Genomic DNA, 25,716 nt, shown 5'->3' on the forward strand with positions numbered 1-25,716 from the left:
ATCAACTTTAGATAGGAGGAGTAAGTGAAACAATAAAATGACTTCCCTTTCACCTGGCTATGTTCTAAACAAATTGAAAAACAAAACAAAGAATGTGAAGGTCAAAGATATCACCTTCATTTTTTATTAAATGTATTGGGATGACATTGGTTAATAAAATTATTATAGATTTCATGTGTACAGTTCTAAATTTTGTCATCTGTCTGTTACATTGTGGTAGTAAAGGGTAAAGGGGGTCAAATATATGGTGACAGGAGATTTAACTTTGGGTAGTAATAAAAAAAACACACCTTTATAAAAGGCAAGTTGGAGAATATAGTTTAATATGAGAGCCAAATGGGCCTGCTCAGAAAGCCTCCAGAATTAGAGAACACATCTAGATGTAGGCAACACTGAACCAGGACAGCCCTTTTTCTAAAGGGAGGGAAGGGTCTGCTCCTGGAAAAGTCGAAGAGGTGGTTTTCTCCCTGCAGGCAGCTTATTCCCAAGAGAAAGAAGGGCAGGACTGAGCCTTCCCAGATTTACCAATCACTCCACTTCCCAGAGCAGAGAAAATAGAGAGACAAAAAGAAAGGTTAGTAATATACTTAGAAAATTTTCTTCCTCAAAGGAATTAGCAGTAGAGATACAATATTCCCCTCTAATATGTACATTCCTTTATGTCTAAATAAACAGAATAATCCAGAAATGTGAACACTGGAAATGTAGTCAGATGAGAACTTTAATACTTTTGGACAGAGGCCATTTTTATCTCACAAGTACAGGGCTAATGGTAATACTGAGTTTTAACACTAAATGAAAGTCATCCTTCAAGTTTCATTGATGATTAGTAAAAAATCATGAATCTCTCACCCCTCTTTGATATATCTAGTGTCTGACAGGGAATAATCTAAACACACTTATTTCAGAGAAACTGTATAATTAATGATTAATGTGCAATTTTAAGTAAATGAAAACATCTTTTAATTTAGAACTAAAGCCATGGTATTTAAATTATTTTTATGTGATTTGTTAGCTAATAGTTAATTTTATTTTCCAGTGCTATTATTTGCATATATCTGAATTTAAGTACCATTTTATGTATGATGACAGTATAAAAGTTCTAGAGTTTGGCAGTAACACCAGCAAAATGGCAGAGTAGACAGATCTATCCTCTTCCTCTGTAGAAACATTAGCAAGTAGAAACTGTACCATGTTGAATAAAAGTTGCAAAAGCAGGCCTTCTTATCTTCTTCCTGACCTTAGGGGAAAAGCTTTCAGCTTTTCACCATTGAGTATTGTTAGTTGGACTTTTTCATATATAGCTTTTATCATGTAGAATTTTTTTTACTTGTGTTGGTTTATTGAATATTTTGATCAAGACGTGGTGTTGAATTTTTTCAAATGCCTTTTCTGCATCAACTGAGATGATTATGAGTTTTTGTTCTCTTCTTTCTATGAATGTGGTATACTATATTGATTGATTTTCATATGTTTAATTACCCTTGCATTCCTAGCATAAATTCCACTTAATCATGGTGTATAATCCTTTAAATATGCTCCTAAATTCAGATTGCTAGTATTTTGTTGAGGATTTTTGCATCAGTATTCACTGGGGGTACTTGTCTGAAGCCTTCTTGGGTCTACGTCTGGCTTTGGAATAAGTATTATGCTGGCCTCATAGCATGAGGAAGTCTTCCCACCTCTTAAGTGTGTTGCAAGAGTTTGAAAGGATTGCTGTTAATTCGAGCCAGAGCAATTAGGCAAGAAAAAGAAATAAAAGATCTCAAAGTTGGAACATCTGTTCATTTCTCAGAACCATGGTAAAAGGTAACACAAACTGGGTAGCTTAAAACAACAGAAACGTATTCTCTCAAAGTTCTGAAGGCTACAAGTCTGAAATCAAGATGTCAGTAGAACCATGCTCCCTCTGCGACTCTGGGTGGAATCTCTCATAGGCTGTTTCCATCTTCCGGTGGTAGCCAGCAATCCTTGTCACCTACTGTGCCGCGCCAGCCCAGCCAAGGGTTCGGCGAGCCTGAGGGAGGGCCGGCGAAGGATGAAGAAAAGACAGACAAAGAGAATAAGCTGGGTCTAGGTGGATCTTCTGTGCCTGGCTGAGGCCACAGAACAGATCCAGACTGCAAGCTGATGCTTTATTTTATAGTCAGAGGTAAACAAAGTAATTTACAATGTTCTTGTAAGTTTCACTTGTTTTGGCAGCACTTGCTGCACCTCCCACAGCCCACTAGCTACTCAGGAAAGATCTAGGAAGCAGTCACGAGATCAAGCTTAATTATGCTTAGAGGACTGTGCCCTCCAAGTTGGGACTTGTTTGCGGCTTTGCCAGCAGGTCAGTCCAAGGCTTAACCCTATAATGGCTCCCTACAATCCACAAAATGAGAGAGAATATTTTTAAATCATATATCTGATATCAGGATATGAAATCAACACACAAAGATCAGTTATATATCTACTTATTTACAACTCCTACAACTCAACAACAGAAAGACAACAAAATTTTAAGTGGGCATAAATTTAGACATTTTAGACATTTCTTTGAAGATGATACATAAATGACCAAAAAGCACATGAAAAGATCCCTAACATTTGGGAAATGCAAACCAAAACCACGGTAAGGTGCTACTTCACACCCAAGTGTTGGCAAGGATGTGGAGAAATTAGAACCTCCCCCATTTCCTATGCATGGCTGGGGGGGAATGTAAAATGATGTAACTTCTATAGAAATAGTTTAACAGTTTGGCAATTCCTTCAAAATGCAAACATAGAATTATCATATGCCAGCAATTTCACTCGTAGGTAAATACCCCAAAAAATTGAAAACAAGAGCTCAAAAGATACTTGTACACCATTGTTCATAGCAGCATTATTTATAGTAGTCAAAGGGTGGAAATAATTTGTGTCGATCAATAGTTGAATGAATAAACAAAATGTGGTATATACATACAATATACAAGCTGGGGCAATAATAGATTTATAGTTGTGAGTATGCAAAACAGAGTTTATTCTCATATTATTAGGTATTATTGCATTATTTTCCATATGAACAACTTTAAACTTACTTTTGCCACACTGTATTATCCTACCTAATAAAATAGCAATATGCAAATTAACCATCACTCCGCTACACCCACAAGCCACGCCCACCAGCCACGCCCACCAGCCACGCCCACCAGGAAACCATCCGCCGGAGGCTTTTCTGGCCTTGGGCACCAGCGGGGAGCCTGCAATGGGTTGCAGGCAACTGGGTGTCTGCTCCTGCGATCCATTGCAGGGAGGCTGGGGTCCGGCCTAGCCCAAGGCCGGGAAAGCCTCCGCCAGAGGCTTTTCTGGCCTTGGGCACCAGCGGGGAGCCTGTGATGGATCGCAGGCAACTGGGGGTCTGCTCCTGCGAGGGGGTCTGCTCCTGTGGTGGATTGCAGGGAGCTGGGTCCCCTGCCCAATGGGCGGTGTCTGCGATCACAGGGAGCTGGAGGTCCCCTTCCCAGACCTAAAGCTTTGGCCAGAGGCTTTAGGCCTGGGCAGGGCACAGCCAGTGATTGGTGTGAACTATAGAGGAAACACCTTTTCTGACTGCACATTGGCTAAGCTTCCTGTATGCCACTGGTAATATTCTGAGTAACTTGGGTAATAAGAATCCAAAAAGGTGATCTAGGGTTTTTCCTCCACACTTCTGGAGAAAAAAATGAAGGTCTGCTGCTGGAGGGCTAAGAAATGTCATATCCTGCCCTAGCCGGTTTGACTCAGTGGATAGAGCCTCGGCCTGCCGACCACAGGGTCTGGGTTGATTCTGATCAAGGGCATGTACCTAGGTTGCAGGCTCCTCCCTGGCCGGGGCCCAGATAAGGGCTCATGCAATCAATCAAAGTGTTCCTCTCACTTTGATGTTTCTCTCTGTCTTTCCCTTTCTCTTCCACATTCTCTAAAAGTCATTGGAAACATATCCTTAGGTGAGGATAAAAAAAAAAGAAAGAGAGAAAGAAAGAAATGCATATCCTACGAAAGACACATCTTGAAAATGCCTAAAGAAAGTTGTCGTTTTTTCTTGGTGAAGGGACTAGAGTCGTGTTGATGAAAACACCTTGGTGGCTGTGGTGACTGGCAGTGGCTGCAGCAGCAGGGTGATGGAGCTGGTGCCTTCCCCTGATCAGCCCAGTTGCCCCCCACAGGCCAGACTGCGGCTTAGGCCCGCTTCCCATGGGGATCTGGCCTAAGCCATCAGTAGGACATCCCCTGAGGGCTCCCAGTATGTGAGAGGGGGCAGGTTGGGCTGAGGAACCCCCCACCCCAGTGCACGAATTTCGTGCACTGGGCCCCTAGTTTGGTCATAAAAAGGAATAAAGTTCTAATTTATGCTACAATCTGGATGAACCTAGAAAACATTATTCTAAATTGAAGTAAGCCAAACACAAAGGACAAATATTCTATGATTCCACTTATATAATATATCTAGAAATGGCAAATTCTCTGGAACAGAAAGTAATTAGTGCTACTAGGGATTGGGAGAGGGTGGAATGTGAGTTTTGCTTAATGGTTATGCTGCTGGACGAATTAATGGGCCTGACTTCCCAGACACGGGTGCAAGTGTGGTTCTTGGGGTACCACTGAAATAAGCATTTTCAGAAGCCCCCATGGAAGACCGAGATGTGATGAAAGGCTTTATTTGTGTGGAGTTATATTCCTTGAGTTATAAAGTCCTATGTCTCTCAACCCAGTCCTGAAAAAGGTGTAGCTGGGAGTCCAGCAGAGCCAAAAGGAGGGCCCATGTTCAGAGCTTTCTTTCCATGTTGCATCCGGGTCCAGTTCAGCCTCAGTCCAAATTCAGTCCATCAGTCCACTGTGTGGGTCCCACATGGCCTTGAGCCAGATGGGTGAATGCGGGGAGCGTGCCCCCTGCAGCAGGAGTCACAGGAGCACAGGCAAGCAGGAGAGGCAAGAGCCAAGAGCCCTGTGTGTGAGAGAGAGGGTACTTCCTTTGTTCAGAAGTTTAAATATTCAGGTTTTGCACCCTTGCAGTGGCCACGCCTATTCTAGCTCCAAGTATGTCTGACTGACAGATAGACACCTTCCCACATCACTCAGACCTACTGAGCATGCGTCCAAACTGCCTTTGTCCAGTCCTTTCCCCCATCAACCAGCAGGGAACAGACTTGGAGAGTGTTAAATTAGCAAAGCTGTATAAATGGCATGCCTATATTTTTTAATCTTCCCTTTATTCCTTTCCTGTTAAATAATAACCAGATTATTTCAACAGTATCATGCACGGGGTTTCTTAATGGAATGATAAATTTTGAAAATAATTCATGGTGATAGTTGTACTTAATGCCACTGACTTGTATACCTAAAAATTGTTAAAAAGGCAAATTTTATATTATATATATTGTACCTCAATGTAAAAAAAAAAAAAGTTCTAGGGTTGATGTGTTCAGGCTATCCAAATTCAGTTAATACCATTCTTGGTCACATGGTAGTAGAAAATCTTTTATTGGAGTTGTTCTGATCAGGTCTCAACTTTTTTCTCTGTGGGCATTTTTTTTTTTTAAAGCAAAAGCAAACAAACAAAAAAACAGTGATTTCCAAACAAGCAGCAGCTTTTTTTCTAAATTAAAATCAGTGCACTGTAGTTGGCAGGTGGCAGCAGACAGAGTCCTGTTTTGAAAAGACCAAGGAGGCCACAGTTGAATGCTGTGCAAGAAGCAGAGGTGCCAGTTACAAATTATCTTTGCAAATGTTTATGATTTCATGTCAGATTCATATTTGGACTGGGAATTTTTTGTTTGCACACAGTAGGCACTGATTGTAATTTTTCTAGTTTTACATCTTCTGTAAAGACCTAATAAAAGAACTAGACTGAAAATCCAACAAATGAAAATATTGAATAAAATAGACCATAACTCAATAAAAGGAAAAGGCTCTATTGAATTTAACAAGTAGCAAAATATCATTGAACAACTGCAAGAAGGAATGATTAAACCACTTATCTAGTATATGATGCTATTATAATCACCTATTTGACATGCAAATTAAGACCAGTGTCTTCTGTATTACAAATGTGAAGGAATTACTCTACAATGACCAGATGTATTGGATATATTGTCTAAAATCTCATAGAAGAAGAACAAGTCTGAGAAATACTGCTTATTCATGTACCTCAATAATCAAAAGATACATGATGCCATTTTAATTATGTATTCATTAACTATTTCCTGTAATTACAATTGATTAGCCATTTAGTCACATGGTTTCTTTACAATTACCACTTCATAAATCTTTTATATTTGGCCTAGCTTCCACATTAAATATAACAGAAAACCTTTAGAATCTGCCATTTCTTATTGCGAGAAAACATTGTTTTTCCCCAGGAGAGGGCAAAAAAGGAGGACTACAAAGATCTCAGTTTAATTAGGGTCCCATGTAGATTCTTCTCTATGCCATAATTAAATCCTATTAACCCTTTGCACTCGCTTGCTTTTTTCTCGATTCCTTTATTCTACTCGGGATTTAATTTTTTAAATATCCCAGATTTTACAAAGCGCGGCAGTAGAATAAAAAACTGGAGTTTCTTTTCATACAAACTTATTTATTTGGATTCTTTTATATTTCAAATTATTGATACATTCAATACAATTCGACATACGAGCTGCTACCGATGCTAACCGTGTCGAGTCACACTCGACATCCGAGTGCAAAAGGTTAAAGATCACTTGTCAGTTAATCTTTAATTCACATTACCCAACAGGTTAAATAAAGCAGTGAATTATTAAATAATCAAGCATATTCAGATACTTTGTGAACAACGTTTTGTCAGCATCAAGGAAAGTCAGACAGTCCCATGCAGGTGAAGTGGAGTCCCAAGTCTGATGGTGTGCTGATGCTCCAAGGGGAATCAGGTTTTGTGCCAATCCTTGCTGCTGCCTGGCCAAGTTTAACTTAACAAGGCAAACAAGTATAGACTGCATCTGTTGGTAGGGTTGATGGGAGTAGGAAGACCTCTGTGTCAAAACAAGAGTAAAGCCAATTCAAGCTTTGTGTCACATTTTAAATGGAAAATATGTCAAGGACTCATTCTTGTCTCATTGAGTTTTTAAAACTCAAATGAGAAACTGCATCTTTGATTGTTAAAATAGCATTAGATTCCCTGGGTATAGAGGGAACACATGCCAGTATGATATGTACAGAAAGCCCCATAAAAGATACTTCTTACAAAACTGAAATGTGCTGAATTAATCTAGCCGGTATCTAAATATGAGTAAGGCAATATTATCTTGGCTTGACAAAACACCATCATGAACCCACCTCCTTCCTAGAAGTAAATTATAATGTTTAGCAAGAATGATAACTTAGCATGATGGCATACTTTAATGTGGTATTGGGTTACTTTTTTTCCCCTATGGGATCCGTCTCCAGAGCTAGTGATAGGTCTCAGACTGGAAAATGGCCAACAACATGGACCAGAACAGAATGCAACTCCAATTGGTGTTTCTCTACCTTTAGTTAGTCTTTAAGAAAAAACCATAAACATCATATTGCTGTGTTGGTCACAAGAAACTCACAAGACTTTAAAAATAATTGCTCTCTATATAAGATTATATTTTGTGGTTATCTGACCACTAAGATTTCTTCCCTGCCTGTACTTGTCAATCCTTTGGGAAATATTAGGCACAGCTGATTTTACCCTTAAAATGTTATATTCTTGGCATTAAATTAACACTTTTTTGTCATCTAAAGAAATATTCATCTGAGAACATAAAAGCCAATGGCAAGTAATGTCATGTGTGCTATTATTCTTTCCTTCAAAACAAAGCAAAGCAACCCCTACTCTCCTCCGCCCAAAAAAAGAAAAGAACAAAACATATATTTCTGATTAAAATTTGATTCCAAAACCTAGATAAGAGAAAGATTTTGTGGAGATTCTGTGACTAAACAGTGTGAGTGGCTGATGCTTTCTACACATGGCATGTAAGGATTAAATTTAAAATATGGCATCGTTTTCAACTGAAAATAATCAGATTTATAAGTAAAGCATGCCTTTGAAGCTATTTTTAAAAATAAGATACTAGTCCAATTGTGTTCCTTTACACTCCTCTAGGGGCCAAGGTAATTTGGTTTGGATTTTAGGTTGGAAGTTGTTTGTACAGCAGTAATATGAGGCTGCCACCTTCCCGTCCCACCCCATTACTTCCTGAATCCCTTAACCAAGCTAAACCAAGCTTTATGATCTTGTGATGATCACTGATAGCCCTTACCATTGCTGGTCCCTTTTCTCTCTCTAACCCTGTCTGCTTTCTCTCTTTGCTCAAGCTATTCCTCTAGCCTTTGGTCCCAAGCATCAGAGATGATCGTACTCCGGTATGTGCTCAAAGGGGACCAAGTAACTCTGAAAACCAATCAAGTGTATGTGTTGTCTCTACAGTAAACTTCTCTGCCTCCAGACAGTATCTACCTAGTTCCTCAGATTAATATGATATTTTTAAGCCACTTTGTGTGAGATCTTTTCCCTGTCAGAAAATGTATAAGGCCTCTTTATAATTGTGCCTTCTGCATTTTGATAAAGAATGGGAAATGAATCTCCTTTATGAGTTCCAAATATGCAAGGAATTCTTTCTCCATCTTGTTAGACCTATAATCACGGGCTATGGTTAAACTTGGCTTTCTTCCCGACTTTTTCATTGTCTTCTTGTCAGCAAACGTTATTGTCTGTGGGTTTATGTCAGAAACAATTTACATATTAATGCAATTTGAGCACACTGGACATCATATGAGGCTTTACAGTACAAATTATCCTAAGTAACAGGGGACCTCAAGGTGCTCTTCCCGGCCTGGTGCTGGGCTAGGGGACCGCAGGCTGCTCCCCCCACCCCAGCACCAGGCTGGGGGACCTCAGTCTGTACCCCCCACCCGGCAGGGCTTGACAGGGGACCTCAGGCTGTGCCCCCAACCCAGCAGGGCTTGATGGGGGACCTCAAGGTGTACTTCCCATCCTGGTGCTGGGCTAGGGGACCTCAGGCTGCACCCCCCCACCCCAGCACCAGGCTGGGGGACCTCAGTCTGTACCCGCCACCCAGCAGGGCTTGACAGGGGACCTCAGGCTGTGCCCCCCAACCAGCAGGGCTTGACGGGGGACCTCAAGGTGTACTTCCCATCCTGGTGCTGGGCTAGGGGACCTCAGGCTGCTCCCCCTACCCCAGCACCAGGCTGGGGGACCTCAGACCGCACCCCCTGCCTGGCAGGGCTTGACAGGGGATTTCAGGCCCACACCTCCCTCCTTGGCCCCAGGCCCGGGGACCTCAGGCCAAGCCCCAAACCCAGTGGGGCTTGACGGGGACCTCAGGCCTCGCCCCCTGCCCCGGCGCCAGGCCAGGGGACCTGAGACCATGCTCCCCACCCAGCGGGGCTTGATGGGGGACCTCAAGGTGCACTTCCTGTCCTGGTTCTGGGCTAGGGGACCTCAGGCTGCTCCCCCCACCCCAGCACTGGGCCAGGGGACCTGAGGCTGTGCCCCCCTGCCTGGCGGGGCTTGACAGGGGACCTCAAGATTCACCCCCAGTGCTGGGTTGGGAGAACTTAGGCCGTGCCTCCCGCCCAAGGGAGCTTAACAGGGTACCTGAGGCTGCACCCTCCTGCCAGTGGGGCTTGACGAGGGACCTGAGTCTGTGCCCCCCTCCCAATGTTGGGCTGGGGCACCTGAGGCTGTGTCCCCTGCCTGGCGCGGCTTGACAAGGGTGGGACTGGCTGGGTCTGGATCTAGCCCAATGGCAAGGTCTGGATCTAGCCCAATGGCAGGGGGGGGGTGCACCGGCCTGGTCTGGGTCTCACGTGATTTTGAGGCGCATGTGGGTGGGTGGGGACTTGACTCTGGTCCCATGGTGCGCCCCAGACTCTGACAGGAGGAAAGTTTTCATATACATTTTACTAATTTTCTTTCATCTCTGACACTTCTATTATAGAGAAAGGGCAAATAGCAATATTAAATTATTTCCTCTAATTAACCCCCTTTTAATGTGCACAAATTTCGTGCATCAGGCCACTAGTTATGTGAATAAAAAGCAAGATTGGAGTTGTAGTAAAGAGGACTTTAAAACACCTAATCCTAACTTTGGTTGTCTGTTTTTTAACATGTTTACTAGATTTATTTTGTGAACAAGCAGTTTTTAAAAAGACAGAGGGAGGTCATTTTCAATTCCCTGGAAAAACTGCCAAGTCATCATGTGAATGCTGTGGTCTCTGGCACCTATATTCATGACCCATCAGAGGATGAAAGTTATGTTGTCTCATTATGTGTTATTCTACACACCCACCCTGCCCTCCACAGCCCACCATTTAATTAATTACTCCTTACCGCAGGAATGTTTGTGGCTGAATAAAAACTAACCATAGTCGCCCTCCCACTTGACCCTACAGAGGTTGGAACTTGGCTGTGATCCATCATAGCTGTAACTGTTTTGAATCTGAGTTTTTATTGTATACATTCTTTTCAGAGCATAGTATACTGTATGGAATATGACTAGTGGCTTGGATGTAGTATGAGTTTACTGTTCTCTGTTGTCTAGTGTAAACAGAAGTTAATGAATGTTGCTGAAATTCTAGCCCCAAATATCACAGATCAAAGGAAAATGTACAGAAGGCTCTTTAGAGTTCCTGCTCCACAATGGTATCAGATGATGGAATTTTATCAGAAGAGGCTTATTCTCTACTGTGAGCCAGGATACTTTTTTTTATTAGAACAAATTTTGTCATATCTAAAAATGTTTTCTCTTATTTTTTTAAATATGAACTTTAAAAAATTTCCAGGTAGCCTTTCCTAAAAGGACTGTTTGACAGCATAATGTATTGATAATCACTAATCTGTAGTCTATAGGAAGATTCCAATGCCTAGACCAGTGATGGGCAACCTTTTGAGCTTGGTGTGTCAAACTTCGCCAAAAAACTGAGCATAGCTCGGGTAGTGTGTCACTTTGAGGAAAAAAACATTATTTCGCAAATGTTTCATCCTCAGGAGCAGCAAATGTTTCATCCTCGGCATGCACGGCCGCGTGTCATCAGAAATGGCTACGCGTGTCAGTGCTGACACGCGTGTCATAGGTTCACCATCACTGGCCTAGACACTAGGTCACAATCAACTATCATAAATTTTAAAATTAAATGAATTAGTATAAAGGAAAATTTTTTAACCTAGAGTTTATCCTGAGTTTTAAAAGGTCTTTGATCTAATTGAAATTATATGTAAAGTGTTGTGCATATTTGTCTTTTGTTGATAGAGAGACTACATCTATAACTGTCATCTGTTTACCGAAAGTATATGTGATCCAGTAAATAGTAAGAGTCATGTATAAATTACTGTTCCATTAAAAGCAGTTCACATGAACACTGATTTGTCCCCAATGCAGACTAATCTCCCTCTTAAGGTTGAATCTATATATTTGCAACGTGTAAATGGTTATCCTGTTCTAGAATTAATTGGGGGGACAGAGGAAAGTAGGAAACTAGTTTATAGTGAGTATTTACGCTGAGTCAAGCATTTAAACATATGATATCTAATCCAATCCACCCCAAAATGCTTTAAGTGCACCACTGAAGTGGAGTATTATTGCACATTTAACAGGTGAAGAAACTAAGGCCAAAAAGCTAATAAGTGACTTGCCCACAGCTAACCAGTGACAGAACCCTGATTCAAACCCTGTGCTAACCACCAAGTTCCTCCACTTTCTTCCCACCACCCAGGCTGTTTGAGTGAAACAGTGAATTCTCTCACCCGCTTGACTAATGGCAACAAATTATATGAAAAATTATTGTTTGTCTTATCACCCTGTCAGTTAGATCTGAAATTCTCTCATCCCCTGCACCCACCTCTCTGTACTCAAGTCACCAGTGTCTCCTGCCCGACTCGCTGCAGCTTTACATTGTCCCTGCCTGCAGTCAGTTCCCTTCCTTCCTCCAGCTGGACCCTACAACCAGAGTGAAAGGAAATGTAATCCGTGTCAAAATGCCTCTGTGACTTCCCATTGCCTCCAAAATAAAATCCAAATCCTAATCATGGTTTCTGGGCTCTTTGTGATCTGGACTTAGCTTTGTTTTCCATCCCTCACTGCTTCCCTCACCCTCTAGAGTCTGGCCATAATTAACTACTTGCAATTTAGTATATGTAGGGGTTTTTTTGTACTTCTCTCAATTTGGAGCATTCTTCCCACTTCTGTTCAACTGGGTAACTCCTGTTTGTCTTGAAAGACTGTTTATATAGCATTTCTTCATGCAACTCTTTCTTAACTCCTCAAGCCTGGAACTAAGTACCCTTCCTAAGTGCTCATAGAAAACCTTTTACTTACTCTTATAATGTCAGTGGGACCACTATCATATGTAGAGTTTCTCTGTATGTTAGATAAAAACCCATCCTTCCTTTACTAGTAAGAACAAGAGCACCATGTAAGGGCACAATGCTTGGAGAGAGGATGGGCTACATTTCATGCTCCACTTACCCCTTTTCCAGGTTCTCTCATGCAAAGACATCTGCACAGCCATAATGGTGGTTCTGTGTAGCATTTGTCAAATGGCATTGTAATTGCCTGTTCACTCATCTGCTTCTCCCACTAAACTCCAGGCTCACGAAGGACAGGGAGTATGTTGTATTCATTGTTATACCCCCAAACCCTAGCATAGGGCCTTTCAAATAGTAAGCACTCAATAAATATTTGATGGTTTAATTAATGACTAAGTTCATGAATAAACACATGAAACTAGTAGTTTTCTGTCAAATATGCATTTGCAGAAATTGATAAAAAGAGCAAGACAAAAGAAAAACACACTGAAATCAACTACTAGTTTAATTCAAGGCAGCAAACACTGAGTGTGTACATGGTGGAAACAGAAATGAGAAAGACATAGTCCCTTGCCCTCAGTAAACTTTCAATCTAATTAATAAGATAAGACATGTATACAACTGATTAAAACTTAAAGCAGATTGCACAAAGTCTTAGAAAATCACTGAGATGGGAAAAATTTCTTCCAGTTAAATGAGGGATTCCTAAAGCTTCATAGAGAAGGTGATGTCAGACCTACCCTTTGAATTTGGGTAGAATTTCAGTAAGGAAAAGTGTTGGGACAAGGACCAAAGTGAGGAGGGAACATTCCAGGCAAAGGAAAGAGCACAGGCTGCAGGTAAGGCTGTTTGCAGGTGGGTGGAGAGTCAGGTGAAGGATGGCCTTGAATGCTGTGCTAAGGAGTTTACAGTTTTACAGTGGGGAGCTATTAAAGGTTTTTAAGAAGAAACATGACCATCAGCTATATTTTAGAAAGTCATTTGAAAAATTACTTTTAAAGTGTCTTCTCTCCCTTTTACCCTTGATCCCAGTGAAATAGGAATTTTAAAACACCAAAAACTAGAGACCAATTTAAGAATTTCACTCAATGCAGGTTCTTCCCGATTCTACCTTTATGTCGACCTTCTGTCACAAGCTTGCAATTTCCGACTATCTAAATAGTTTCTAAGCTCCCAGTGTTAGCAAACTCCAGTGGCTTCAGGGAAAAGACCACAGAAGGGGTTTGTTGAGACTGACAGCCAAAGCTCTGCAACTTTCTAGAGGAGATTAGGGAAATGGCCTCACGGCTGTACCCTGCGATTCAAGGCGTCTGATCGCATCCTGGCACTATCTCTCTTCCTTATTTGACACTAAAGGACACCCTTCTCGTTAACCATTAATTTAAAGTTAAATAAATGCATGTATTTATATAAGCAATAGGCGAGTATGGTAAGTCTGAAATAAAGAATTTCTCTTGTCCTCAAAATGCAAAGAAACTTTAGATACTATTGGAAAGTTTCTTACTGAAACTTCCAGTAAGAGCTTTTAGATACTACCCATTGTTCTTTCTGAAGGTAAATAAGCAAGGTATTCCTTGGAAGGGACCCACAGGTGTTGACTCACTTTGCTTAAGGACAATGGCCCTAAGAAGGAAAAAAATCTGTATACAACAGTGACTGGGGTCTCAGAATCTCATGAGAGTCTTTCCTCATGTAGGCAGCAAAGTGCAGGTAAACTAAAAACATAAGAGCCACTTAAGTGGTTCAAGAGTAATTGGGGCCTAAAATGGAGTAGGAGCAGGGAATGGAAGAGATGAAATGGATCCAAGACAAATCACAGAGAGAACTGACGCAGCTGAGTGCCTGTTGAATGTGGAGCCCAGCCAGGTGGATCAGTTAGTTGGAGTGCCGTCCTGTGCACCAGAAAGTCGCAGGTTTGATATTGATCAGGACACATACTTAAGTTTCAGGTTCCATCATATGGGGGAGGCAAGGATGGATGTTTCTCTCTCACATGGATCTCTGGATCTCTCTCTCTCTCTCTCTCTCTCTCTCTCTCTCTCTCTCTCTCTCTCTCTCATCTCCTGGTTCATAGGTTGATGCTCAACCACTGAGCCACACTGGCCAGACAAGTGTTCTCTTTTGAAGCTTAAACTTGAGAAGCTTAATTAGAGGCCAAAGTCATAAATTTAACGTCATCAATACATAGATGGGACTTAAAGCCCATGGGACTAGATTAAATCTCTTAGGGGATGAATGCAGAGACAAAAAAGAAAAAGTCAGAAGACAGGCATGGGGTGGAAGTCAAGAAAATAAGGAAAACCCACCAGAGGATACTGGAAAGACCAGCTAGAGAGACAGGAGAAGTAGGAGAGAGTGGTATACTGAAGGCTAATGAAAGAGTTTTGAAAAGGAGGTGTATGATCAAATGTGTCAGATGATGCTGATGGGTCAATCAGATTCAAATTCACTTTTAAAAATTAGATTTGGCAATATGACATAGTAGAGGTTATTGTGGAGCTTTATGTGTGTATTTTGGGGGAGTGATTGGAGGCAAAAGTCTGATTAGAATGGATTTGAGAGGGAATAGGCTTCCTGCAAAGAAATGAGAAGAGATAGAGAGCACAAAGCTATAGATTAAAAGAGACTTAAAGACATCGATTAATCACAGTGTGTGGCACTTGTTTGGATCCTGATGCAAATAAACAGGTTGTAAATATAATTAAATGAATGGATGATACATAGATGAATAGATGATATTTGTGAAGTAATTAGAAATGTGAACACTTACTGAATATTTCATTATATTAAGTGGTTATTGTTAATATTTTCTAGGTACTATGGATATATTTTAAAGGTCTTTATTTCAAAGACACATTTATGGACTAAATGACTTACGGGATTTACATAAAAACAATAAATGTGGTTGAGAGTGATGGGAGTAATAAAGGAAATTAATTGGCTATGAGTTATAATTATTGAAACTGGGTGTTTGTTAGTTACCATTCTTGTCTGGTTCTTTTTGAATATACAATTCAACTTTTTATTTTAATAAAATTACAATATGCACAGCACATGCAGGGCTAGCATCTGATTGTCTGGTTTATATATATTTTTATATTTTTTCTAATAAAAAATTAAAGAGAGAGAATGGGAAGAGATGAAATGGAGACAGAAACTGTAGGCAACAGGAAACAGTTGAGTTAATGCACTATAATTAGTTATATATTCCCTTATATAACACAAACTATTAAAAATTTTTAAGATATCTTAACACTATCAAATTTCCTAATCTCAAAGAATGCTTCCAAGAATAGAAGACTATAGATACACCATAGCATGGATTCTGAATATCCCAGGCACCATTAGAGTAGTTGTCCTTAAAATAAACATGGTTAAGTGTTTAGGAAACCTGGACCACATAATAGTGTTTTGTAAACTCCCAATTTTTTTCTTATCAAATTTAATCATTTTCCAGTATATAACTTCCTGGAATTTCCTGTTGTACTCCTTGTCACAAGTGCCTGTAGGAGGATGCAAGATGATTACTCACCTTGTGTTCACCTTCTTGCTTTAGCCCTGTTGCTGGTTTAACTTCTGGGAGTGAAATGAGGAAGTAAGGCAGCCACTGTTTTATTACTACGGAAGTGGTTTCACACCTTGTGCCAGCAGTACTCTTTTCAGTGTTAATGAGGTATAATTGTCACATAGCAATTGTATATATTAAAGGTGTACAACTTTGTTTAGATATACGTCAACATTATGAAGTGATCACCACAGTCAAGCTAATTAACATGTTCATCACCTCACAGTTACTGTTTTCTTTCCTTTTCCTTAGCAGTTTTCAAGTATACAATACAATATTGTTATACTTGCTGTATGTAATAACTGCAGTCACCCTACTGTACCTTAGATCTCCAGAACCTTTTCATCTTGCATAACTGAAACTTTGTACCCTTTCACCAACATCTGCCATCTCTTCCCCCTATTCCCTTGCTCCTGGCAACCACCATTCTGCTCTGCTTCTGTGAGTTGGACTATTTTTTATTCCATATATTAGTGAAATCATGCACTATTTATCTTTACGAATCTGGCTTATTTCACTTAGCATCATGTCCTCCAGGTTCACACATATTGTGAAAAATGGCAGTATTTCCTTTTTTAAGTTGATAATGTTCCATTGTGGGGTGTGTGTGTGTGTGTGTGTGTGTGTGTGTATTGTATTTTCTTTATCCATCATCCATGAATGGACACTTAGGTTGTTTCCATGTTGGCAATTATGAATAATACTACAGTGAACAAGGAAGAGCAAATTTTATTTCCTTTGGATATATACCCACAAGTAGGATTGCTGGATCATATGGTAGTTCTATTTTTAATTTTTTGAGGAACCTCCATAGTGTTTTCCATAGTGGCTGCACCAGTTTACTTGCCCATCAACAGCACAGAGAGGTTCCTTTATGTAGTTTATTTAAGAAAATAATCTTAGGTAGTACTCTTAAAATAAACCTCAACATTATTTTTAACTATATCATCAAGGGAAGAGATCAGTAAGTATTAGATAAATCATCCCTTCCTCTTTCCTATTAATTTTTGCCATAGTTCTTGTGCTTCTAATTGGAATCTCAGAGTTGGGAAGTGGGAATGATCAAAATTTTTATTAATGACCCCAGAAATCTCTTAAATAATCAGGACATGACAGCACTTGAGTTATATTAACCCAAGGCCACACTATTGTCTAGATGGAAAAATCACCTCATATTCTATTTCTTATCTTAAATATGCTTATCTGAATTGGCTAGTTGTAGGAGCCCCTTTCACGTCCCGTGTGGTTCAGGATTCAGGTTCTGGAGAAGGCCGCACACAAATGAAAAGAGACTAGAAAATGTATTAATTTGGCGATATTGGGGGCCAGGCGGGAGCCCACCTCTAGTGGGAGGACTACACACTGCTCTGGCCCTGCTATCCCTTTTATTGAGGCTATGGGAAACACCCATAGCCCTTAGGCAGGAAATAACAGAAATATACACAAGATAAACAGAGGTGGAGGCTGCTTCAGCTAACAATGTCTCAACTAAACAGTAAGTGGTTAGAGCAATTAAAGTTGTTGACCAGCCTTCCTGGCTTCCTGTCCACATCTCTCTATTAGTGAAACAGTGATTGGTTTCCGGCAGCTAGTCAACTGCTTGCTCTGTCTGCCTGCTTTGCCTTCCCCATTTCCAGCTCCCTGCAGCCCATCCTCTGTGATATTGCTTGTTACTCTCTCCTCCACTAAATTACAAGCACTGCAAAAACTGGAGCAGCGCCTGGTCCTTAGTAGGTGCTCCGTGAATGTGTGATTGATAACTGAATGAGCAAATGAATGACTAGCTGGAGAAGAGGAGCTGTTGCCATGATCGGAGTGGAAAAGATGAAGCGATGTCCTCACTATTCGAGCCCATATGTAACACAGATCATTGGAACCACATGCAGAGGATCAGAGGAGCAGAACTCGCAATTTTAACCTGAAAACTCAACATTTGTTCTTTTTCATCTCTCTGATAATTAGTGACTTTGAGCAGGTTTTCATATGTCTCTTGGCCTTCCTTCTGTCTTCTTTCGAAAAGTATCTATTTAGGTCAGTTGCCCATTTTTTGATTGGGTTGTTTATCTTCCTTTTGTTAAGTAACGTTTGTTCTTTTTCAATACTTGAGCACAACCTTGCTTTCTTCTTCAAGGCACCTAAACTTTTCTTACGTCTTTATACTCCGTTTCTGGTTTTCTTCTTAGACCCCACACAGCAGCGCCCTGCTTGCTCTGTCTGCCCGCTTTGCCTTCCCCATTTCCAGCTCCCTGCAGCCCATCCTCTGTCCTCCTCACAGCAACTGGGGGAACTCTTCCCAGCTCTACAGCATAGTTTAAGGGAGATTAGCTAAATGTGCAGCAAGTCCTTGCTTACTCTTTTTCGGATTTCTTCAGTCTTGTGAAAGTACTGAGCACTAAGACTGCTTATCCACAAGGCATTTTGAGTGATGGCATGTTTATCTTAGCATTCCACCCTAAATGGTAATTGTACTGACACAAGTGGGAGAAAGAAGCCAAGGTGTTTCAATAATCATATGGTGCCAGAGGCTGTGCTGCCAGCACATGATTCTGGGCAGCTGAGCCTGGTGCCTCTGTTCTTAAGGACTGGGTTCAAAGAGAAATATTGAGAACAGGATGAAGAGCAGCTCACTCTAGGTAACTTTGGTACCTTTTGAAATGCTGATGCATTCTTGCTGTTCAATGTTAATGACTATTAAGGATTCCCTCTGTGGCTGTAAAGAGTGTAGGATCTGAAATGTGAACAGCCATTTGAATCTCTACAAAGGCACTGCAGAGAAAGATGGAGAAAATCGGCAGGGTCAGCAGTTTGGGACCCATTTATGTGTGTTGTTTCGAAGACTACTGAGTCCCAGTCCAGCAGCATCTAGTCCCCCTATATACCAATACCTTTATCCTTTTGGCTTAAGATAGTATTTTTCAAAATATTGTCCATGGACTACCTGCTTTAGAACAATATAGTGGTGTTTGTTAGAAACAAAACAAAACACCACATTCCTGAGCCCCATATCAACAAAGCAGACTCTGGGGGTGAGGTCTTGAACTTACCTTGACCAAACCGCTCAGCTCATCCTTTTGAACCATGAGGTCTAGACTGCTGGCTTGAGACTTACCAACTGTTAAGTTTCAAATACTTCCAAAAAGCAATAGCACTATGAGCAGATATAAAGATCTGAGATCAGGTTATGATAAAGTAATTACAAAGAATGTGAGGACACAAATATCCAAGGGAAGGACTAGGACACCACCAAGAGGAGGGAATAAGGAGAGAGTGGCCAGAGAGCCCTTTGCGTCATCCTTTTGTGCCGGTTATATATCATTGGTCATAGTTTAATTCAGTTCCAAGAGCACATATTGAGTCCTTCTATGTGCCTGGCACTAGGGATAAAGAGAAACAGAACAGATTCACAATACTAGGGGAGAGTACAGTTTGGGAAAGGAAGCAGGCCCAGAGGGCTGAGAAGAAGGGCTCCTAGGAAATAAGAAGAAGTTAGGTACACCAATACAGCCCCTAGGGCTAGGGAAACTAAGGAGAAAATAAACAAATGGGACTACATCAAAATAAAAAGCTCTGCACAGCAAAAGAAACCATCAACAAAACAACAAGAAAGCCCACTGCATGGGAGAACATATTTGCCAATGTTATCTCTGATAAGGGTTTAAGCTCCAATATTTACAGGGAACTCATACAACTTAACAAAAGGAAGATAAACAATCCAATCAAAAAATGGTCAAAGGACCTAAATAGACACTTTTCAAAAGAGGACATACAGAAGGCCAGTGTGTATGTCAAGAAGGCCAAGAGACATATGAAAACATGCTAATTATCCGAGAGATGCAAATCAAAACGACAGGTACCATCTCACACCTGTCAGAATGGCTATCATCAACAAATCAACAAATGACAAGTGCTGGCGAGGATGGGGAGAAAAAGGAACTCTCATGCACTGCTGGTGGGAATGCAGACTGGTGCAGCCACTGTGGAGAACAGTACGGAGTTTCCTCAAAACACTAAAAATGGAACTCCCATTTGACCCAGTGATCCCACTTCTAGGAATATATCCCAAGAAACTAGAAACACCAATCAGAAAGGATATATGCACCCCTGTGTTCATAGCAGCACAATTTACAATAGCTAAGATTTAGAAACAGCCTAAGTGCAGATGAGTGGATTAAAAACCTGTGGTACATCTACACAATGGAATACTATGCTGTTGTAAAAAAGAAGGAACGCCTACCATTTGCAGCAGCATGGATGGACCTGGAGAGCATTATGCTAAGCGAAGTAAGTCAATTGGAGAAAGATAAATATCACATGATCTCACGCATTTGTGGAATATAATAACATAAATTGATGAACAAAAACAGATCTAGAAACAGAGAAGCTTCGATCAGACTGTCAAACCTTGGAGGGAAGGCAGGGGGAGGGAGGAGGAGAGGTCAACCATATAACATAACCAATGGACACAGACACTAGGAGGGTGAGGGCATGAGCGGGTGGAGGGGCAATGGGGGGATAAGGACACATATGTAATACCTTAATAAAGAAAACAAATATTTTTTTTAAAAAAGGAAAAAGTTAGGTAGACAGGTGAGGGTGGGAGAGCTTTTGAGGAAATAAGGGGGGGGGGCAGGAGTTGGTGGGAAATGGAGCATGTTCCCAACAGAGGGTGACCTGCACAACCAAAGGTATGAGGAATGGAGAAAAATAATCAGTGATCCTGGGTAGGTGGACAAGGACCAGATCGGGGAGACATGTGGATGTCTTCATAACTTCAAAGTCCTTTTTTTGCTAGACATCTAGAAGACTTCTTGAATCAGTCCTTCAAATTCATTCAAGCTTATGGTCTCAAACTGTTTATTGCAGTTGCTCCAAAAACATATCACAACCAGTTTATAGATCCTCTCTGGGACATTGTGCGTGCGATTTCCATAACTAACAAGTTGACGATAATATAAAAAATGGTTTAATATAGGCCCTGGCCGGGTGGCTCAGTTAGTTAAAACGTTGTCCCATATACCAAAAGGTTTCAGGTTCAATTCCCGGTCAAGGCACATATCTAGGTTGTGGGTTTGATACCTGGTTGGGTTGTGTATGAGATGCAAACAATCAATGTTTCTCTCATGTCGATCTCTCTCCCCCTACCCTTCCTCTCTTTCTAAAAATCAATAAAAACATATCCTTGGGTGAGGATAAAAAATGTTCAATATAGATTTGAGAATTTTTTGACTGTCATTGGAAACATACATGGAAAATAGGAATATTAATCACCTCTCGAGAGGGATATTAAGAACAGAGGTAGGAGAAATTTACCTCTCACTGTATACCCTTTTATGCTGTTTGAATTGTTTACATGAATATTTATTGCCTATCCAAACAAGTTTAACAGAGAACTAAAGAGACACATTTATTTCATAGCATAAAGAAGTTGTGTGTCAACAAGTGATAATTTAATTTCTATTTAAAACCAAATTGATGTTACCACAGTGACAGCAATAGTATTTTTAGTTTTATTTTTCACAGCTTGAGAAAAAAATGGGATTGGGCAAATACAAATTTTGTATATCCTCTAAAAAACTGGCATTTTTTTTCCCAGTTTGCAGCACATCTTGTGAAGATGAAATATCCAAGGATCTGTATTCTAGATGGTGGCATTAATAAGATCAAGCCAACAGGCCTCCTCACCGTCCCCTCTCCTCAAATATGAAGAACCAAGAGGATGACTGTCAAAGGGACGGAGGGGCATCAGCTCCCAGCAGCACAGCTCCTCACAGCCTCGCCGCTCTAAGACAGAAGTCGGCTTCCGGAGTGTTCCATTTCCATAGTGTTGTCATGGACTTTTTTTTTTAAATCTCATGACCCAGATGTTCAACTACCCAGCAACAAACTTGACTATACATGTGTTGTTGAAAGAATTTTCTTAACAGTGAAATCTGATCATGTATTTTTAGCACATTGCGACAATAAGCCAGAGGAATTCAGCTGACAAGGCAGATTGGGCATTATCAAGAAATCTTACTTGCACTGAAAAAGCTGTCTCCCTTTGCACTGAACAGACAGCCCTAACAAAGGCATTTGGAAATATAGATTGAATGTGAGCTGAAATCATCGTTCCATGGTAATGAAAAGTGAAAGGCTATTCATAATGCATTCCTTATAAATAAATGCTGCATTTGGTAACTCGTTTTTGGCCCAGACAAGTTTGTGTGTGTGTGTGTGTGTGTGTGTGTGTGTGCGCGCGCGCGCGCGCGCACATACACACACACACACACACACACACGTTTAGAGGAAGAAGTATTTAGCTCATTGAAGGAAGTAATAATAGTCTACTTACGAAAGAATGAAACCGTTCAAATTAGGTAGAATATTTGTTCAGCTTCTGTAGCAGAGAAACCCCAAATAAGAGTGACTTAAACAAACTAGAACTTTCTTTCTCGCTTAGTCAGTCTAGGGACAGTATACTTTTTCATAATCACTAAGAACTCAGGTGTCTTTTCCCATTGTTTTACCACCCCCAACACACTGTTTCCATCTCATGGATCAAGATGGCTGCTCAGCTCTCACCATCACATCTGCAGTTCAGAAGGAAGAAAGGAAGGAGGAGGGGTGGGGAAGAAAGGAACGAAAGAAATTGGGAGGGGAGAAAGAAGAAAGGAAGAAAATATGAAAGAGAAGGGAGAACATGCTTCTTCTCTAAGGACAAAAACCAGAAGTTGCACATATTCCACTTAAATACCATTGGCCAGAACTTAGATATATGGCCACACCTAGCTATAAGGAAAACTAGGAAGATAGTCTAACTAAAACATGTTCTTTCATCTTTAACTTATGTTCCTCTTTAGTGCTAGAACTACCTATGTAGAACATTTTAATAAGAGCCTCACTTCAACTTTCTGGGCATGGTTTTATTGTTGCTGTTTGTATTGAGTTTCTGTATCTATTTTTTTTATTGAGATAATTTACATACCATAAAATTAACTTTTTAAAATGTACAATTCAGTGTTTTTTAGTATGTTCACAAAATTGTGCAATCACCAAATTCCAGAACATTTCCATCATCCCAATAAAGAAAACCTGTACCTATTAGCAGTCGTTCCCCCTTAACCCTTTCCAAGGTCTTTGATTTAATTTTTGTATATAAAGTGCAATTGATTTCCAACTTGCATGTGGGTATCAAGTTGTCCCATGGGCCATTTCATTTTGTTTTTTTTCTCAATTAAATTATAGTAATTCACCAAATATGTTTTGATATCTACTACTAGTATGTGCAAGACACTGACATAACTAATAATTACAATATTCTGAGATACCCTACATTATATACAAAGAAAAATTGTAAGAATAAACAAGAAAACAAAATTTTGCCACAGTTTCTCTAACATCGTTTTTGGACTGTCATCTCCCCTGGTTAGAGAAGTATTAAATCCTCCTATCCCTTCCTTCCATCTTTGATGACTTCTGTGACTTCATGGTCATAATGCAGCACTGGTGATCATTTGGAAAGAGGGTGTGAGTCCTAACTTAGCCTCACTGAGGAAGCAGAGAAGGATGGAGGGGTGGGATTTGGATTACATGGGTGGTAGGTAGTGGGAGAGGGTAAAGACCTTGTGCTGGAGGAGAGCTGTGTGAGAAGATAATAGTAGCTAACCATCACAACTTTGCATTTGATCTTTCTTAAAACTTGATACATGCTGAAAAAATGGAAGGTTACTAAACATTCAAATTATAAATAACATTTAATATTCTCAACAGTAAAATTAGAATAGCATAAACTCACTGCCAGGTGTACATACAGAGCATGGTATTCGATAACAGATGGTTTCAACAATATTGACTGACCTCAACAATTATTTGTTGAATTAAACTGTATAAACACAATTTATAGAGGTACTTGTAATTATATGATTGACTTCTGCACTGTAACTGTCAGCACTGTTTTTTGTTGTTTTTTTTCTGACATCAGCAGTCTCTTCTTCCTGGAATGCCCTTCAGACTCTACTTGCCCCATAGACACACACACACTGTCTCTCTCTTCATAATTCTCCATCAGTAACATCTCCTCTAGACTCTGACTTTCCCATGCTATCCTAAGTGCCTCAAATCTGTCAAAGTATTTCATTTATCCTTGTAATAATAGACTTATTACATCATTTTGCAATTATCTGTTCACATTTGGGCCTGATATTAAAATATGTGCTCTTTTAAGGTCAGAGACCATAATGTACAACTCTTGTTCTTTTCACTAACCATTGCATTGGAGATGCTTGACAAATGTAAAATTGAATTGAATGGAATCTCTAGCTTTGGGATTTTAGGATCTCTTATGAATAGAAAAAATATTAAAACAGCCCAGGTAATTTTTTTCAAGTGTCAAACATACCTGGTAACTGATGAAGAAAAATAAATTAAAACTCAATTCACTGAGTGAAGAAAGGATCTCTAATGTACCACCCAGCTCTAAAATGTTATAATCCTAGAAGTTGGAATAGATAACTTCCAGCAACAGGGTAGGCTAAACTCGTTGCATCCCTTTTCCAAAACACAGAAATGCTAGATTAAAAATAATATTAAAAATATTACCAAAGTTGAAAAAAATCAGAAATTCCTTGATGTCAGATCAAAAGCGGAACTGACACACTATCAGGCCCATAGGATATCAGATATTAATATAAGACCTTGAGAACTGAGGTTTTAACAGCACAGGGGGCTGGAAGACACAGCCTTGAGCCTTGAGTTGGTATGAAAACCACAATGTGACAGTCTCAAAGAACTCTGTTCTGTGAAATGACTAGGAATAACTTCCCACCAAATCGGGAAGCTACAAGGGGAGGTTGTCCTGACCTGGTATTCTGAGTGAAGGAATTCAAATCTGATGTAGACAGATGGAGGTATTCAACGGAAAGGCTGAGGTAAGTCCCCAAATTGGAATAGACTTTAGGGCACGTGTTCATCTGACTATTTAAAAATGAGCACAGTGAGTTATATCAAACGTTTGGAACGCGTAGATGGTGCCAGATCTTGTTTGACTCCTCTCTTTACTCCTCCCAATAGTTACAAAAAACAATATGGCACATCCTCTCTAATGGAACTTAAGCAGTGGTCTCACTCAGCCAAATCCACTTAAGGGGAGATGGCAGCTGTAGGGCGGGTGGTGTTTCCTTCTATCAGAGTTATAGTGCTCTCATTGGTATACATGCTGGCTTTACAGATGCCTGCTGCTAACCAAATAATGCAGTTTTACATGAATAAACATTCAGTAAGCCAAAGAGTGGAAGCAAATAATTATATCTGAAATACATTTTTGGTTGTGTATTCAAACAAAGACTCTTCACAACTGCCAACTTAGATATTATATGGAAGAACAACAGGGAAATGTTATAAACCTTAACTGTCAGACACCAGAAATTTAACATATGCAGTTGTTCTCACACAACCTTTAGGTTTTGCAATCCAGTTTTATCTCATTTATTATTAGAAACTAGAGGCCTGGTGCATGAAATTCGTGTACTTGGGGGGTGTTCCCTCAGACTGGCCTGTGACCTCTCCCAGTCCAGGAGCTCTGCAATGGATCACCCCCACAGAGGTAGGCCCCACCCACCCACCACAGTGCTGCTACAGGGTAGCCTGGGCCTCCCTCTTTGGGGTGATCATGGAGCCCACTGATTGATCCATCTTCCTGCTGTTTGGCCATTTGATCAATTTGCATATTACACTTTTATTATTATAGATAGTACACATTGTAAATACGCTATTTACAAAGTTAGCTACCCAATCTTGAGAAAGAAGAACAAAGTTGGAGGGATCACAATACCAGATATCAAGCTATATTACAAAGCCACTG

General features: G+C 40.3%; 1 protein-coding gene across 1 annotated transcript in view; it reads left to right on the forward strand.

Annotated features, from left to right (window-relative positions):
- TBCK (TBC1 domain containing kinase) overlaps positions 1-22,073 on the forward strand; it is a 182,805-nt gene extending 160,732 nt beyond the window's left edge. The window contains exon 26 of the mRNA XM_008150249.3: positions 21,472-22,073. Coding sequence (XP_008148471.2) covers positions 21,472-21,582 — 111 coding nt within the window. The 3' untranslated portion in view covers positions 21,583-22,073. The remainder of the gene's footprint in view (positions 1-21,471) is intronic.
- The last annotated feature ends 3,643 nt before the right edge of the window (positions 22,074-25,716 follow it).

The sequence above is a fragment of the Eptesicus fuscus genome, chromosome 2, assembly GCF_027574615.1.
Source record: "Eptesicus fuscus isolate TK198812 chromosome 2, DD_ASM_mEF_20220401, whole genome shotgun sequence".
NCBI classification, from domain to species: domain Eukaryota; kingdom Metazoa; phylum Chordata; class Mammalia; order Chiroptera; family Vespertilionidae; genus Eptesicus; species Eptesicus fuscus.